We start from the raw sequence: 15377 nt of genomic DNA on the forward strand, positions 1-15377 counted from the left end.
TGCGGTTAAATTTTTTTTTTTCTTTTATATCTTATGTACAATTTTGAACGGGTTTTGTCAGTCTATATGTACAATAATTAATTTATACACTCAGTTATTTATTTACTTCCAAACCTTGATTGCCCCATCTCTACTACTTGAAATCAAGAGTCTCTGGTTTAACTTAAGAGAGGCCAAGGATAGGATGGAATCCCGGTGGCACCCAGCAGGGTCAGTTGCAGCAGCTGCAAGAACTGCCTTTCCTGTCAACTTGGTTGTCAGAGGGCGTCTCTTCGTCTCCTGTTTGCCAAAAAAAAATTGACGCAGTTTCAGGATTTTCACTAGCATTAGTGCATGACTATTAATTAAAGCCACCATTAAAAGTTTCTAAACATCTGGGAAATGAAGAAAAATCAATGCATATAAGGAGTTGAGGAGGTTAAAACAGATGAACCAGAAATATGAAACAAGTACTATATATAACCCCCCCAAATTGTAACAGTAAGTAACAACTGCTTGAGGCAAAAAATTCTCCGAAAATGAGACCTCAGGTTGAAAAGCCATAGAAGCTTGTCAGCATGAAAGGAAGAATGAGAATATCAGTAAGGTTTTTTTCTTCTAATCAGAATATGCCAACCTAGCTGGATTATTTAGAGTATAGGAAACAAGAAAAGTCGAGCTTTACATCAGCATCGCCTTACACAACCCTTCCAAAAAGAAATGACACCAAAGCCAAACTCATAATGAAGAGCTAGATATACCTGGACAACCTGTACCCCAAAACTGGATCTTGTTTCATAGAAATCATCATTTCCAACGCCCTTCAAATTCGGCCCACACATGTAGTAACTCCGATCAGGACTACAACATTGAAAAAACCAGTCAACTAAACACCAGACTGCAAAATAACAAAGCACAAAAGATTGAAATTCAAACAAACCTGCAATGGTCCCACCGACGGATCCTTAAGTCGGTACCCCCAGTTAATAAATCACCCCCAGGTAAGGGAAGCAACGAACGGATGCCAGGAAGACGAGGAGGAAGTTCATTAAGTTCATCAACTCTGTACTTAGGATTCAGATTTCGCCTCAAATCTGCTCTAGAATTATTTGCCTTGGATGGCCTAGACGATGCCCCTGGCATATCAGACAGCCCAGTATCAGCATCATAATTTGCCACCCTCAGCACCTGGAATCAAAAGATGAACCACACAAATTAAACAAATATGTAGGTTAAAATACTGCCAGTATTCTAAAAATATAGATACCCAGGTCTTCCTCGAAAAATCCAGCGTCAATAACATGCTCATCTAACAGAACACAAACAACTAATTCTCCATAATCTAAAGAATAGACGCACTGCAAGTTTTCTTTTTAATTGATAGTCAATCAACTAGGTTCTTCGTCATTAGAGGGAACATTCTCTTCATATGACAATTTCTAACCACTCTTCCAATTCATTATCAAAAGTTTGTTCATGCAGTTAAAACATTAACTTTAAATGGTAACCAGATCTCCTTAAAAGATAAAGGAACTGAACACTAATCACGTGAAGTTAAGATTGATTATCCAATTATTAAAATGACTTGAAGGAGAAGATGGATAACATTTATAGTTACTGTGTTGGAGGACCAAACTGAGTCCTCATTTAACTCATTAACTTGCATAAAAATCACATTCGAACTTGTTACTCTAAATCTTCTGTCAATTTTTATCCCTCATCATAGCAACTTTGCTCTCAAACTCAAACTAGTGCTCTATTGATAAATCCTTATGTTCACCGTCCCATCTCTTTTGGCTACATGTGAACATTGGTTAATATACTAGCTCTATGTATCATGTGCATCATAAATTCATAATGTATCTAATATTCTACTGTCATTGCAGTCACGGGTAATTAAAAAGCAATTGCCACATACCTGATGGCAGCTCCCATTCTCCGCATTCCAAAGTGACACTTCATTACAACCTGCAGAAACATAGACAAGAGGTCTTGTCGTAGTAGCAAGAGAGGCATGTGGAGGAGGAGCAAACAGGCACATTTTTTCTATGGGGCATACAAGAGAATATTGCCATGAGTTCACAGGTACGAGGAACCTCAGGTCCCAAAGAGTAAGCACACCCCTAGATGACCCTGAAACAAACCAATTTCCACAGGGGCCTGCTACCAAAGAAGACACAAAGCCTTCCTCAGGAACTGATTTTAAAGTCCATGCATCTGAATTTTCCCTAATATCCCAAAGATGAATCCCACAGTTTTGGGTGCTGTACATAACCATATGACTGGCACAATTTTCAGCTGAGTAGTTCAGAAGGCTTAGTATGGCACCTTCCTTGATATCCTTCTTTTTTATATCAGCAATGCCTGAATATTTCTCAACAACATTGCCAACTCCTTTGGAGACACGATCGACAGAAAATAAATGCATCATTCCATCACACGCTCCAACAATGACTCGAGCAGAGTTGGGGAGCATTACCGTGCACAGTCCTCGGCTTCCTTCCAGGTGATATGTCAGCCTCGACCTAAATGAGATGTCTTTCTCCAACTTTCTTGAATCCCACACCTTGACAGTGGAATCATCTGATGTACTCACGAAAAAGCTATGATCATTTGATACTGCAATGGCATTAACTGCAGAACGGTGCTCCTGAAGGTGTGCAACTAAAACCCCTCGAGGCCTCCAACTGGAATCTGGTACCAGCGTTGTTCGCGCAAAAGATGGCAATCCCAACATATCGGGAGCAGAAGCATCTTCTGCACTAGTACTCCCTTTCGATGAATCAGATAAGCTCAACTCTTGAAATTTACTACTAACATTAGATATTTGATCATTTTCCCTGCCTTCTGGTTCATGTACCACTCTATGAAACTGTTTAGAACCACCACTGATACTGAATGAACCTGAAACAAGCTTAGGCACTGGAACCGAACTAGACAAGCTAAATGATTTATTTACAGGATCCATCCAAGGCATGGATGACGAACCGATTCCTATGTAATTGTCTAGTGATGGGGAGTCAGAAGCCATTGAAGGAATTTTCACTTGGCGCTTGTCCCTGCTAAAGGAGTACAAGGGTATGCCTTCCGAGGACTTATCATACATAAAACTATTCACACCACTAGCTCGTGGAGGCATGAAGCCTGAAAACTGTAATTTTTCTGAGCTTAGGGGATCAAGGATGTCAGCAGTACTAGACCCATTGTACATGATGCTTCCCACATATCTCAACTTTTCTGCATCATCATCAAATTCAGTTGGCTCGATTGGATGCACAGTTCTACCTGGTTCTTGACCCTCAGAATAGTGTTGTTTGTCAGGCCAACTCTTCACTGAACTTATATCCTCTACCTCTCTCTTAAGAAAGTCCAAAGTGTCCCATTGTTTGGACTCTGCTGATGAACTGTACCATATCTTTCGTTGCCTCTCCAACATGTCTGAGCTCCTGGCATTTTCCAGGACTTGGTAAAACACCTGCCTCGAGACGGGAGGCTTCAAACACATGAGGAGGGCCCTCTCAGAAGCTAGAGATGCCGGTTGTCTGCAAAGAAAAGGGCTTATCAAGGGTGCAAGGAACACATATGAATCCACTGCACCTAAGCTGTCACTGCTAGATGAAATAAAACAGACAGCTGATCTTCTCACCCATTGACTAGGATAACATAACAATGGAAAAGCATGTTCTATCATCTCAAGTAGTATCCTCTTCCGCAAGAAACAACTTTTGCACAAAATGGCCAAACAGTCCAAAGCATTGACAATGACAGCCTCCGTTGGATCACTTAAAGCTTGCTCAATATAAGGTAGAAGATATTCCTCCACGCTTCGTTGGCCGACAAAGAAACAGACATACACAATTTGCCCATAGAATACTGCCCTCAGCAGCTCATCTTGATCATTAAGAAATGCTGGAAGGATGGGTAAGAGGAAGTCATTACTCTGCCTCTGACCAAAGAAGCAACAAAGGTTACCAATGTCCTGAAGGAGGGCTCTTCTGATATTTGGAGTCTGCTTTGGACCCATCACAAGTTCTTGAATGACCTCAGCTAATGACTTTCTCAGTTGTACAAGCTGAGCATCACCATTCACCCTATGCAGCTGTCCAAAAGTCTCACTAGATGATGAAAACGCCTTACCTGATGGACTCAATTCATCAAGAACCCCAGCCTCGCTCAAGCGTATCGAGTGCATCAGGAATCCATATGCAGTGAGTGCAAGTTTTGCGATATTGCTCGCGTAACATATTCTCACACTTTCCTCTGGATCATCTGGCAGCATAGAAAGCATAGGAAGAATATACTCAGGAAAGATTTTTGCATCACTAGGCGGAAAATCCTGGATTAAAGGCAGAATGTCACACAATGCTTCCAAGGCTGCACAGCGCACTATTGCTGCTGGATCAGAAAGCATTGCAATAACATATGGAAGCACCCGCTGCAAGCGATCTTCATCATCAATGTATAATGAACAAGACTTCAACAAAAGTATAGCCACCCTCCTTAAATGAGGCAACCTCACATTTCGTATGCAGGAACAGAGCAAAGAGGCAATCAGAACCATTCCTTCACATCTCATACCATCTCCAGGTGTTGGAAGAAAACGCATGCCAAAAGTGTCTGATTGGCTATTGTACTCAGATATCAGGGCACTCAAATGATTCATCGTAATCCTTTTCATGAATAGATGACCATTTCTCCCAAATGCATTGGAGATGCTTTGAAGAAGCTCTCCTGGAGATTGCATGCTACATTTCTTGAGATTTTGGGAAAATGCAGTAGCAGGACCACTATCTAGTGTCAGCTTTACATCGCAAGAGTGATGGTTTTGTTTTATGTCTCCGAACAGGATGTTGATATTGGCAAGTTTGGATCTGTCATGAACTAAACCTTTCTCACCCTGTGGGTCCTTCGTATGGTCAACCTTTTGTTTTGCGGTTGATACAATGCCCCTCCTGTCATCTGGAGATAGGCTAAGTCCCATATCTGTCTCCTCACCAGACCTATTGCCTGTCATTTGCTTTAGTATCTCGTGGAAAACACTCTGGCACATTGCAACCTACAACATAATTCAATAGGCGTATTATATAGTCAGTTGACTCAGTTCTACAAAGAACTTGATTGTTTTTAAACACCTAATTACAGAATCACTTACCCTCATATCAGAATAAAGAGGATTCCAGCAGCAGTAAAAATTATGCAGAAATGGCGAGAAGTAGCTGGGAAAAACAATAGCATAATCCTGCAGGTAGCTTTCAGCAGAAAGTCGTGACTCTGAATCCAACTGAATCATATGAAGTACCATCTTCCGTACTCCAGAATCTGGAATCTGCACAAGGAATATGATTTCTTAATTAAACCTAGTGCACGAATAGCCAGCACAGGGAAAGGAAAATACTTCAGCGGAGCACAAAAGAAAATTTGCTTTCACGGATATAGCGGTGATGAATATTAACAAGTCAGTTAAAGGCCATATAAAAAGGACAAGCTAATTTCCTTCGTACTAATAAATTATCTTCAAGGAAAAAGGATGCCCATATGAAGGTGTATGTATCTAGCTGAGATTAAAAGGGACTGTAGAGCTGTGTTTAACTGACTTTCAAACTAAATATCTAAAATAGATGGATGCAAAAGAGTTTGAATTCGAAAGTGAACACAAAAAGCAGGAGAGGAGGATACCTTTTCAAGAAGTTGACTAGGATCATATTGTCCCCTGCGATAAGCAAGAAGCTGAGAGAGTTCAAACAAAGGTTGACCCTCGAGAAAAAGCTCTGCAATTACACACCTGAAAATTTAATAACAATACAATTTCAGATTATATTATAGTATATACAAAATAATAAATAATAGTACATCCAAAACCACTGAGAGAGAGAGTGAGAGAGAGAGAGAAGAGAGTTTGAATGGATCAGAAGTAGCTCTCCAAACAGATGTGGTACAGTAGAGGGAAGAGAAAAACCTTTTGAGCTTTAGTTTACCACATTAGTTTACATCTTGCTGAATAACTAGTCTTTTATGTTTGGTCATAAGCTAGCTTTTAGAAGTAAAAGAGTTGGGCAACAATTTTAGTTCAAGTGGTCAAGCTAATGGCCTAATGCTATACGGTTCAAATACCCAACCCATCGAACAATTTAAGAAAAAATCCATGCTAGAAAGTCATTGCTGTTCTATATTTATGTGTTCTAATCATATTAGATCTGGGAAACCTAAAAGTCATATAAATATTAAGAAGAAAGACATCAAGCTAAAGTTAGTATTTGGCTTATTTTGAAGGATGGTTAACTAGTGTTATCCTTTCTGTTCTCTTTTCGATTACTGTCCTTTTCTTCTACGGTAACTTGGGTAATGTCGCTCTTTTTTAAGTTGAAAACTACGCCCTTAATTATTCCCTTATCCCTCCAATCTTCATGACAAATTTAAAGTATTCTTTGTTGTTTTGAATCGAAAATTTTTATTGAGGCACCTAGCTGGTGCAAACAGAGATCACACAGAGGCTAAATTTATAGCCGCCAGAACATTGTTACAAAGGAAAGTACACAAAAACTTAAAAGCAACTAAACCAGCTTATCTATGAAGCTGTCAAAACTTACAAGATTCAATCCCTATTAAATTCTAAAGCCTATCTTTTCTTCCTACTAGATAAAACACCCAAAATATTAGTCTTTAAAAGCCTAAATCACCCAAAAACAATTGCATTGTAGAAATTTAAAATATGTCCTGCTTCCAGAAGCCTTAACTCATTCTTATGATTCATACAAGCGCGCGCTAGAGCTCACACACACATATATATTTGATGTGCAGTATTAGCATAATATCATTCATGGAAACAACGACTAGAAAAGTTAATATCTAAAGTAGAAGAAAACATTGAAGAACATGTTTTCTTCACACACACACACACATATTATTCTTTATTTTTAAAATCTATAGGCTAAGATACAAAGATGTTGATAATAAAGTTGCTTACCCTACAGCAAAGATGTCCATAGAAGGCTTTAAGGGAGCTTCTTGAGCAACTTGCATATCACCTCCATGCTCATAAAATCTCTGGAAATAGAGAACAAACTTTTCTGTTACAATTTGTAATAGAATTATCATACTCAGGAAAAGAAAATAGGTGACTAGCAACTATTTAGGGTGAAAAACAAAAAAGAATGATATATCTCACACACATTTCTCCCTTTCACTTAAAAATGATTTCATTATGAAAAAAGAAAAGGTTAGCAATGATTTGCATCATGCAGCTCCAACACTAAAAAAAAGAGTAAAAATTATCATCAAAGTCAAAGATAAAATATTAAAATTGTATCACCCAATGAAGATGGAAAGTCATTTACGTGATAACAGTTTTGTTAAAATGAGTTACTTTGTCATTCAACCCAATAAGTTAACTTGTTGGCAAAATCAATGATCAAATTGTACCACCAAAAGAAAATGGAAAGTCATTTACGTGATAACAGTTCAATGAACCCACACTTACTAATGAAACTTTCAAACTAATTTTATAAATTGGGTAAAAAAACTGACAGAAAGATAAAAAGCATCCTAGAGGGAAAGAAGCAAAAGTAGGGATTGCTTTTCTTAGATGCAATAAAGTACTAGGAAAGCCGGAGATTGAAATACAAGGATTCCCATAATGAAGATACAAGTCTTTTCCCAGTTTATCTCAATGACTATAACTCCACCATGTACTATAGTGATACGAAGACATCAAGTGCCAAAGTTGGATCAACGACCAACAAATGAAACAAAACTGAGAGCAGCCTCATGAGCATAGAAAAAATTGGCCAGCTTGAGGCATAATCCATAGATCATTTAGGATGATCTCACAAAACTAAATTCCTATTTGGATAAGTTGGTTTATGTACTTGTGGTAGCTATATAGCTTATTCTATTAACTGTTCATGATTTGCATGTAGCAACGGAAAGTCCAAAATCCGATTTAATTTCAGTTTCTTTTTCACGGGCAATTGGAAAGGTGGAAGATTTATGTATAAACATAAAGCAATGAACCAGCCACATTTTCTAAAAAACTACAGTACATAAGTTCAGATCATGTTTAACATAATCACAAATCTCACATCCTAAGTCAAAAGACAATGAATTTGCGAACTAAATTTTCAGGACTTGGTAAAAGTCAATGGAAAATTAGCAGAAAGAAAGTTTAGAACCAACTTCAGGAGCAAGATAACAGAGCCTCCTCCCGACAGTGTCAAAGAAAAAGGAGAAATCTGAAGGATCATCATAGGGGATGTAGGTGGGTTTGAATGATGCAAAGTCAGTAAGGTACAGCCAATTCCAGGAAGTGACCAATACATTCTCGCATTTAATATCACCTGCAAGAGGCAAACTATTAAAAGCTAGATAGCAGGTGCACCGAAGCAGAAAAAGAAAGGAAAAGTGGAAAAAAAAAAAAAGTGTCCCCTAAGATCTCACCATGACAAATTCCATTCTTGTGGCACTGTTTCACGGCAAGTAGTAGCTGCAGAATCACCAGAAAAAGGCAATGTAAGTGAATTATAGTTATTAGAAATTTATAAATCATTCCACTAAAAGAGAGAGATGGACGGAGACCTGAAAAGCTAACCACTTCTTCTCCACAAGACTTAGAAAAGGTCGAGTGCTAAGTCGATCATGAAGATTGTTGAAGAAGTATTGCCTCACGAGATAAGCTGCTTTATCTGTTTCTAGCCAATACTGCAAAAGGACATCACTGCTTGAGAAAATTTTAAAACCAACCCTAACTAGATAATAAGACGACAAGTCCAATTAAGATTCTTCACATCCAAAAGCTTCAGACAAAATGTAGCTAAACCTATTGCCCTTTTTTTTATCTACATTAAGGAGTGCAGCGCCATTATATTTCAATTTCTTCTTCCCAGAGCAATCACTTGCAAAGCTATATCCTATTCAAAACTCTGAAATCAACAGGGACTCGGTACTCAGAATTGTACTCTCTCCCTCAATGGCAATATACCAAGCTAACCCCAATAGAATTGTACATTATAGCTGCTTTATACCCTAAGTTCCCATCAACCAAAAACAACAAGAAAACCTCCGCAAACGAACAATTGGAAAATAATTGGACCTGAAAGGGCCAAACATGAGGGTGGTCAAGGGCAAGGAAGGTGTCCTTGATCTCAGTCAAGCGGCGTTCGTACTCTTTGAGATCATTGCGCTCACCACGCTTAAAGTAGACCTTAACAAGAACCAGTCCCTCGTCGTGCTTACACAGAATCGTCTTGAAGAATCGACCTCGCCCAAGGACCTCCTTTAGCACCAAATTGTACGACGACGGCAGGTCGTGGAGGTAGTACTCCGACGCCGAGACCTGAGTCGTGCGGGCGATCTTGTTGCCCATCTGTAATTAATGTTATCTGTGCCGTTTATGGCTACTATTTACTTGTCGCATTCTCTGGTAAGAAATTGTGTGTGTTGTGCGCGTTATCTCGACAGCGTCTATGCGAAGCTAAATAGCTAGAAGAAAACGAAGGTGGACATGGCCGGACTGTGTAATATGTTCCGGCTCCGAATCCATTGATCGCTTAATTGGGTCACGTGAGCGCTGCGTGACGATCTGGCTCTTGCATGGGGGCTCCGGCCAAAAGAAGGGCTGGACCGTGTTTGTATGCATATTTATTTTTGGGACAAGAATCATTTTGGCCCTGAAATTTTAACAAATGAGTCAATTGAACCCCTAAACTTCATTTTAGGTTAAACAAGCTTGTGAACTTTGATGAATACCCTCTATTAGTCCTTTGTTGTGTTTTCCTTCCAAAATCGATGAAGTGGCATGATTTTTCCGCTAAATAGATTACATGGATTATTTATTAGGATTTGATAGACACTTATGTATTTGACATGTCATTTTAATTTTTCTAAATGAGGGTATCATGTCATTTATTAAGAAGCACATCAACGATTTTGGTACGAAAACATGACAAAGGGCTAATGAAGGGCATTTATCAAAGTTCATAGGCTTGTTTATCCAAAAATGAAGTTCAAGGTCTTAATCGACTCATTCGTTAAAGTTCGTGGCCCAAAACGATTTTTGTCTCTTTATTGATATTGGAGCGAGATTCAATGGCTCTAGCAAAATTCTAGATAGAAAAGTTTGATAGAGAGAACGATTTCAGTTTGTGACATATCAAGATGCGTGGATTTTTGCGATAATTATGTTTGGCGACCATTTTGGATGCAGAAGAGGTAGCCAAGTTACCCAAAGAAAAGGTAGCAGAGATGGATGAGAATATGCATAGTACGATTCAATTATCTCTTGCATATGCAGTTCTTAGTGAGGTAACAGACGAAGAAGCAGCCAAGGGACTGTTGGACATGCTAGAAAGCTATGACGAAGTCTCTCATGAATCGGTTGTATCTAAAGCAACGATTGTATACTCTCAAGATCGACTCAGATATGTCAATAGACTCAATACAACAACACCTTCATAATTTTATTAGAATTATCATGGATTGGAAAAAGTTGATGTCAAGGTTGACGAGTAGGATCAAGCTCTTATTCTTTTGTGTTCTCTACCAATTCGTATGATTACTTTGTTAATTCCATGCTATATGGACGAAATTCAATCTCCCTGGTTGATGTCAAGGCATCTTTGAACTCAAAAGAGTTAAGGACCAAGTTGACTGGTGAGGATAGTGGTGATCGGGCAATTGGTATGTTGGTTAAAGACAAGAAAGATTCAGGAAAAGGCCGCAGTAAATCAAATAAGAGTGTTCAGTGTTTTTATTGTCATCAATTTGGTCACTTCAAGTCAGAGTGTCCAAAGCTCAAAGATCGTGGGAAGACAGTTGCAGATGCGAATGTTGGCTCAAATGAATATTCAACTTTTGCTCTTTCTGTTACAGTTCCACAGATTCACTCCAAGGAGTGAATTTTAGATTCGGGTTGTTCTTATCACATGTCTCCATATAAGGATGCGTATAGTACCTATGATTCAGTCAAAGGTGACATAGTCTTGGTGGGCGACGGTACTTCTTGCAAGATTGTTGGGAAAGATTCAGTTCCAATCCGGATGCAATGTACAGCTCTTAGGACGTTGATGAATATCTATCATGTACCTGATTTAAAGAAGAATCTTGTGTCTTTAAGTAGTTTGGATTCCAAAGGCTACATGGTCTCCGTGAAAGGTGAAGTTTTGAAGGTGAGAAAGGGATCAGTGACAGTAATGATAGGAAAGATGATTGGTGGTTGTTGGAGTTATTTCAAATTAAAAGAAAATAAATCATTTATGATTTTGTAATCAATTATTTTATTTATTACCATTATAGGGTTATTGATTGATTTTATGTTCAAACTTTATCCATAATTTATGTGCATTTATTAGGACATTACAACTGTTAGAGTCCGTAAATGCTAAACCCATTAATAGCCATTAAATACAGCCCAACCTATATAAAGCCCTCTACCCCAACACTCTCTACACACACTTCTCACAAGCTCTCTTCTCTCTACAAAGAAATACCCTCTCCAATATTCTCTGGGCAGAGATCAAAAGGTGTTCTTATGGGGCTTTGAGCTAACCGACCACGTGCAAGTCCAAGTTAGCTACACGATCGAGTCGGACTGTTGTATCCTAGAGGGGTCAAGCCAAGAGAATTCTGGTGTATCGGTTCTGAAGAAAAAAAGGAACTATTGAGGGCTCGAATCTCCTTGAAGATAGCGAGATACCTGTGCCTCAGTCCACTACGATAAATTTATATTTCTGTAATTTTCTATTATTTTTGTACTACTGCACCAACAGTAATATTTATGTTCTTCAAGGTGGTACAAACTGTGAAGTGCAAGATAGTACTCCAGTTCGGTCTATGGTGGAGAATTCTCAAAGAAGATAGGGTGGTCGTTCTTGGATGAGAAGCACAGTTTTGGAAGCACTTACTAAGGCTGAGAATATGGGGGTTCCTTGTTCCAGAGTTGTCAAAGCAAGTGAGACTGGTCGACAGACTAGAGTGCATCAGTTGATGTGGCAGACAAGTTCAAAGCGAGTTTGAAAAATGGTCAGAGTTAATCTCTAGAGTTTGCGATTTTGTTGGAGAAGACAACATGAGAAAGGGTGTTCATAGGGAAGAATGAAGATTTTTTTGATGTACTATTGTGTTTTCTATCGTTTGTGACGCTCAACTTCGATCCAATGTGGAGATTTGTGAAGTTTGGCTCAAAATTGAATTTTTTTGTTCAGACGAGATTGCCTTTCCTCGAGGAAGGGCCCCATGTCTTCCTCAAGAAAGCCACGGGCCTGACTTTTTTTTTTTGAGAAAATTCCAATCCTGTACCACTTGTGAAACTTTTGAAAACTTAAGTCCAGTCTAAAAAACTTTATCCCTCTAAGATACCACTAGTATGCTAATTAACTTTTTTACCTTTATCTTTTTCCTCCCACAACAACTACACTTCTCTTCTTCTTCCCCTCCTTATTGTTGCTCGTTGGTATCCAACCTAAACTGAAACTTACATAACTATGAACATACTCTGATCGACCTTCCACCACCACCAATGGCCATCCATTTGGCCGAAAAACGATCGAAAAGTCGAGACCATCGCAAGATAAAAGCCTTAGATTCGACTGATTCTTGTGACGGTTCACTACACCACCATTATCGTTGGACTCCCTTCACTGAGACGCACAATGCCTAGCCAGATATGGCCCAAAATAGCCGCCGGATATAGCCATTTTAAAACGGTAACATTGGTTGGCCAATGTTACTATTTAGAAAAAAAAACTTCAGATCCAGTTGATTTCAGCAACGGTTCGCTATACCACCATCACCGTTGGACTCCCCTCATTGAAGCACACAATGACCAGTCATATACGATCCAAAACGGCCACCAGATATGTCTGTTTTAAAATATTAACATTGGTTGGCTAATGTTACTATTTTAAAACAGTAACCTTGGTCGGTTAACGTTTTGTTTTGAAAAATCTTCAAATTCGACCGATTCTAACGACAGTTCGCAACACCACTATCACCGTTGAACTCCCATCACAGAGACAATAATCCCAACCATGTTTGGACCAAAACGACAACCAAAAAAAAAGATGAGAGAGAGAGAGAGAGACAAAGATGTAATAATGAGAGAGATAAAGTAAAGAGAGAGAGAGAGATGCAACAAGAGAGAGAAATTTGTTATGATGAGAGAGAGATGCAGTAGAAAGAGAAGATGTAGTGAGATATGAGAGAGATGTAGCATATAGAGAAAGTAACAATAGAAAGAAATCATATTAGATCTAATCCTCTTTGAAAAAAGGAGAAAAAGGAATCAGATAAAATTTAAATGATTTAAATATTATAAAAAATAAAAATTGACTTATGAGGGACAAAATTTTTTGGAGTGAACCTAGATGTCCAATAGTTTTGAAACTGTAATACCCTGCTCTGCGTCAGATGAGGCGAGGTGTGGGGGTTACTGTTCTGGATGAAAATACCACATCGGCCAGGGATGGGTCTTGGGTGCAGAATATAACACGCTGCAGACCTTAAACCATTGCCCAATCTTTTCTAGTATGGGCTGGAAAGGGTTGGGAACTGCCAGGCTGGGCTTGGTATGGGCCAAGTCCAGTGGTTGGTGGGGAGATTGGGTCGTGGTGGGTCGGGCTGTTACAGTTGGTATCGGAGCCGACCTGGTGGGTATGTGGCTTTCGCCCTCACGTCTAGCCGGGGCGCGGTGCCCGTGTCTGGCGTGACCCACGGGGACGTGGGCTCCTAAGGGGGGTGGACAGTAATACCCTGCTCTGCGTCAGATGAGGCGAGGTGTGGGGGTTACTGTTCTGGATGAAAATACCACATCGGCCAGGGATGGGTCTTGGGTGCAGAATATAACACGCTGCAGACCTTAAACCATTGCCCAATCTTTTCTAGTATGGGCTGGAAAGGGTTGGGAACTGCCAGGCTGGGCTTGGTATGGGCCAAGTCCAGTGGTTGGTGGGGAGATTGGGTCGTGGTGGGTCGGGCTGTTACAGAAAGTACCAAAAAGAGTTGGCTTGGTTGGCAATCTACTGGATTAGGCATATGTGTGTCTAAGATTCGATTCCAACCTCAAGCGTAATTCTTTGTGGTATTTCAAAAAAAAAAAATTTGAAAGTGGTATTAATATGTCATTTTTCATTTTTTAAGTTGTAAATCAAAATTCTATTAGGTTTTGAATTGGAATTAGGGTTTCATTCTCTTGTGTTTTGGGTAGCCTATAAGAGTTTAGGTATGTGCAACTTTCTAAGATGTCCCAAGAAGTCTTGGTGTCCAGGAATATTAGAGAGGAGTTTGAGAGTGTGAGAGTCCGAGAGAAAAGGATTTGGGTTAGTTCTTAAGTTCAAGTACTCATCTGTTTTGTAATTTTCTTTTTGTTAGTGAAATTCTTCGATGTTCTTCGCCCGACACATGCAAGTTGTCTCGAACCTTGTTAAATCTTGTGTCTTTTTTCTCTCTTTTGTCTCCACAATCTTTTTTCTATATTCGAATTTTGTTCATTAATTCACAACGCACCCTATCATATGCCTTCTCCAAGTTTATAAATATTAAATGCATGTCTTTTTTGCTTCCGTTTTCTACAAGTCACCTTAATAAAAATATCGTCTCTCTTGTGAATTGTCTTAGCATAAAATCAAATTAGTTTTTGGATATTGCAGATATCGATCTCAATTCCACAACGTTTTTCTAAAGATTTGTGGATGCGTTAAAAAAAATTACAACAGGGGGTTTTTGTGGACTTCATAACTAAAATCAAACTCATCAAGCATTAAGTTTAGGTAGCACAATCAATTCTCACAATTCCATTAAGCATAGAAGAATTACGTAATCCCCATTTACCCTCAGTTCAGTTGGCTAATCAGTAATCAATTACCAATCCCTTCCAATAAACTATTAATGAAGAACACTGATTACTCAACAAAAGAAAAGAACATTAAGACTGGAAATCAAAACAAACATATGATTTCAATCGAGTCAATTTGGAGCTACAATAAACCACAATCAATAACAAAGTACCAAAAGGTGCTACTATTGACACTCCCTTTTTTACTTTGTAAACTCTCATCCCTATTATTCTTCCAATCAAATCACTTCAACTTGGATAGGGACCCACACTTTATCTTTTCACGTGCCAATACCACTTCTCTCTTTCTCTCCTTACCACAACCATTCATTCTCCTACAAATGCCACAACCTTTTCTCTCTTTTATAAACTCCTCTCCCTATTATTCTTCCAATCAAATCATTTCAACTTGGATAGGGCCCCACACTTTATCTTTCCACGTGCCAATACCACTTCTCTCTTTCTCTCTCCTTACCCCAACCATTCATTCTCCTACAAATGCCACAACATTTTTTCTCTCTTCACGCTAGCCATACCCTACGTCCACAAAGTAATGGTATGCACATAGTGTCAAACG

General features: G+C 39.1%; 1 protein-coding gene across 1 annotated transcript; it reads right to left on the reverse strand.

Annotated features, from left to right (window-relative positions):
• Positions 1–9581, reverse strand: LOC119993309 (serine/threonine-protein kinase VPS15-like). The gene is made up of 11 exons (XM_038840376.1): positions 9065–9581; positions 8551–8673; positions 8413–8458; positions 8152–8312; positions 6944–7023; positions 5656–5761; positions 5132–5305; positions 1898–5035; positions 920–1167; positions 741–840; positions 1–279 (listed from the first exon to the last, which is right to left on the reverse strand). Exons 1-11 carry the CDS (start codon positions 9335–9337, stop codon positions 103–105), a joined length of 4626 nt encoding a protein of 1541 aa, XP_038696304.1. The 5' UTR covers positions 9338–9581; the 3' UTR covers positions 1–102.
• Positions 9582–15377: the final 5796 nt, after the last annotated feature.

This window comes from Tripterygium wilfordii, chromosome 23, assembly GCF_013401445.1.
Source record: "Tripterygium wilfordii isolate XIE 37 chromosome 23, ASM1340144v1, whole genome shotgun sequence".
NCBI classification, from domain to species: domain Eukaryota; kingdom Viridiplantae; phylum Streptophyta; class Magnoliopsida; order Celastrales; family Celastraceae; genus Tripterygium; species Tripterygium wilfordii.

Excerpts from the sequence above, each read along its gene's own strand:
- LOC119993309 (XM_038840376.1), bottom strand. The coding sequence starts at position 9,337 with ATGGGCAACAAGATCGCCCGCACGACTCAGGTCTCGGCGTCGGAGTAC. Across the intron at positions 1,168-1,897 it reads AGAATGGGAGCTGCCATCAG|GTGCTGAGGGTGGCAAATTA; the intron begins GTATGTGGCAAT and ends TTTTGATTCCAG. Across the intron at positions 841-919 it reads CGTCGGTGGGACCATTGCAG|TCCTGATCGGAGTTACTACA; the intron begins GTTTGTTTGAAT and ends TCAATGTTGTAG.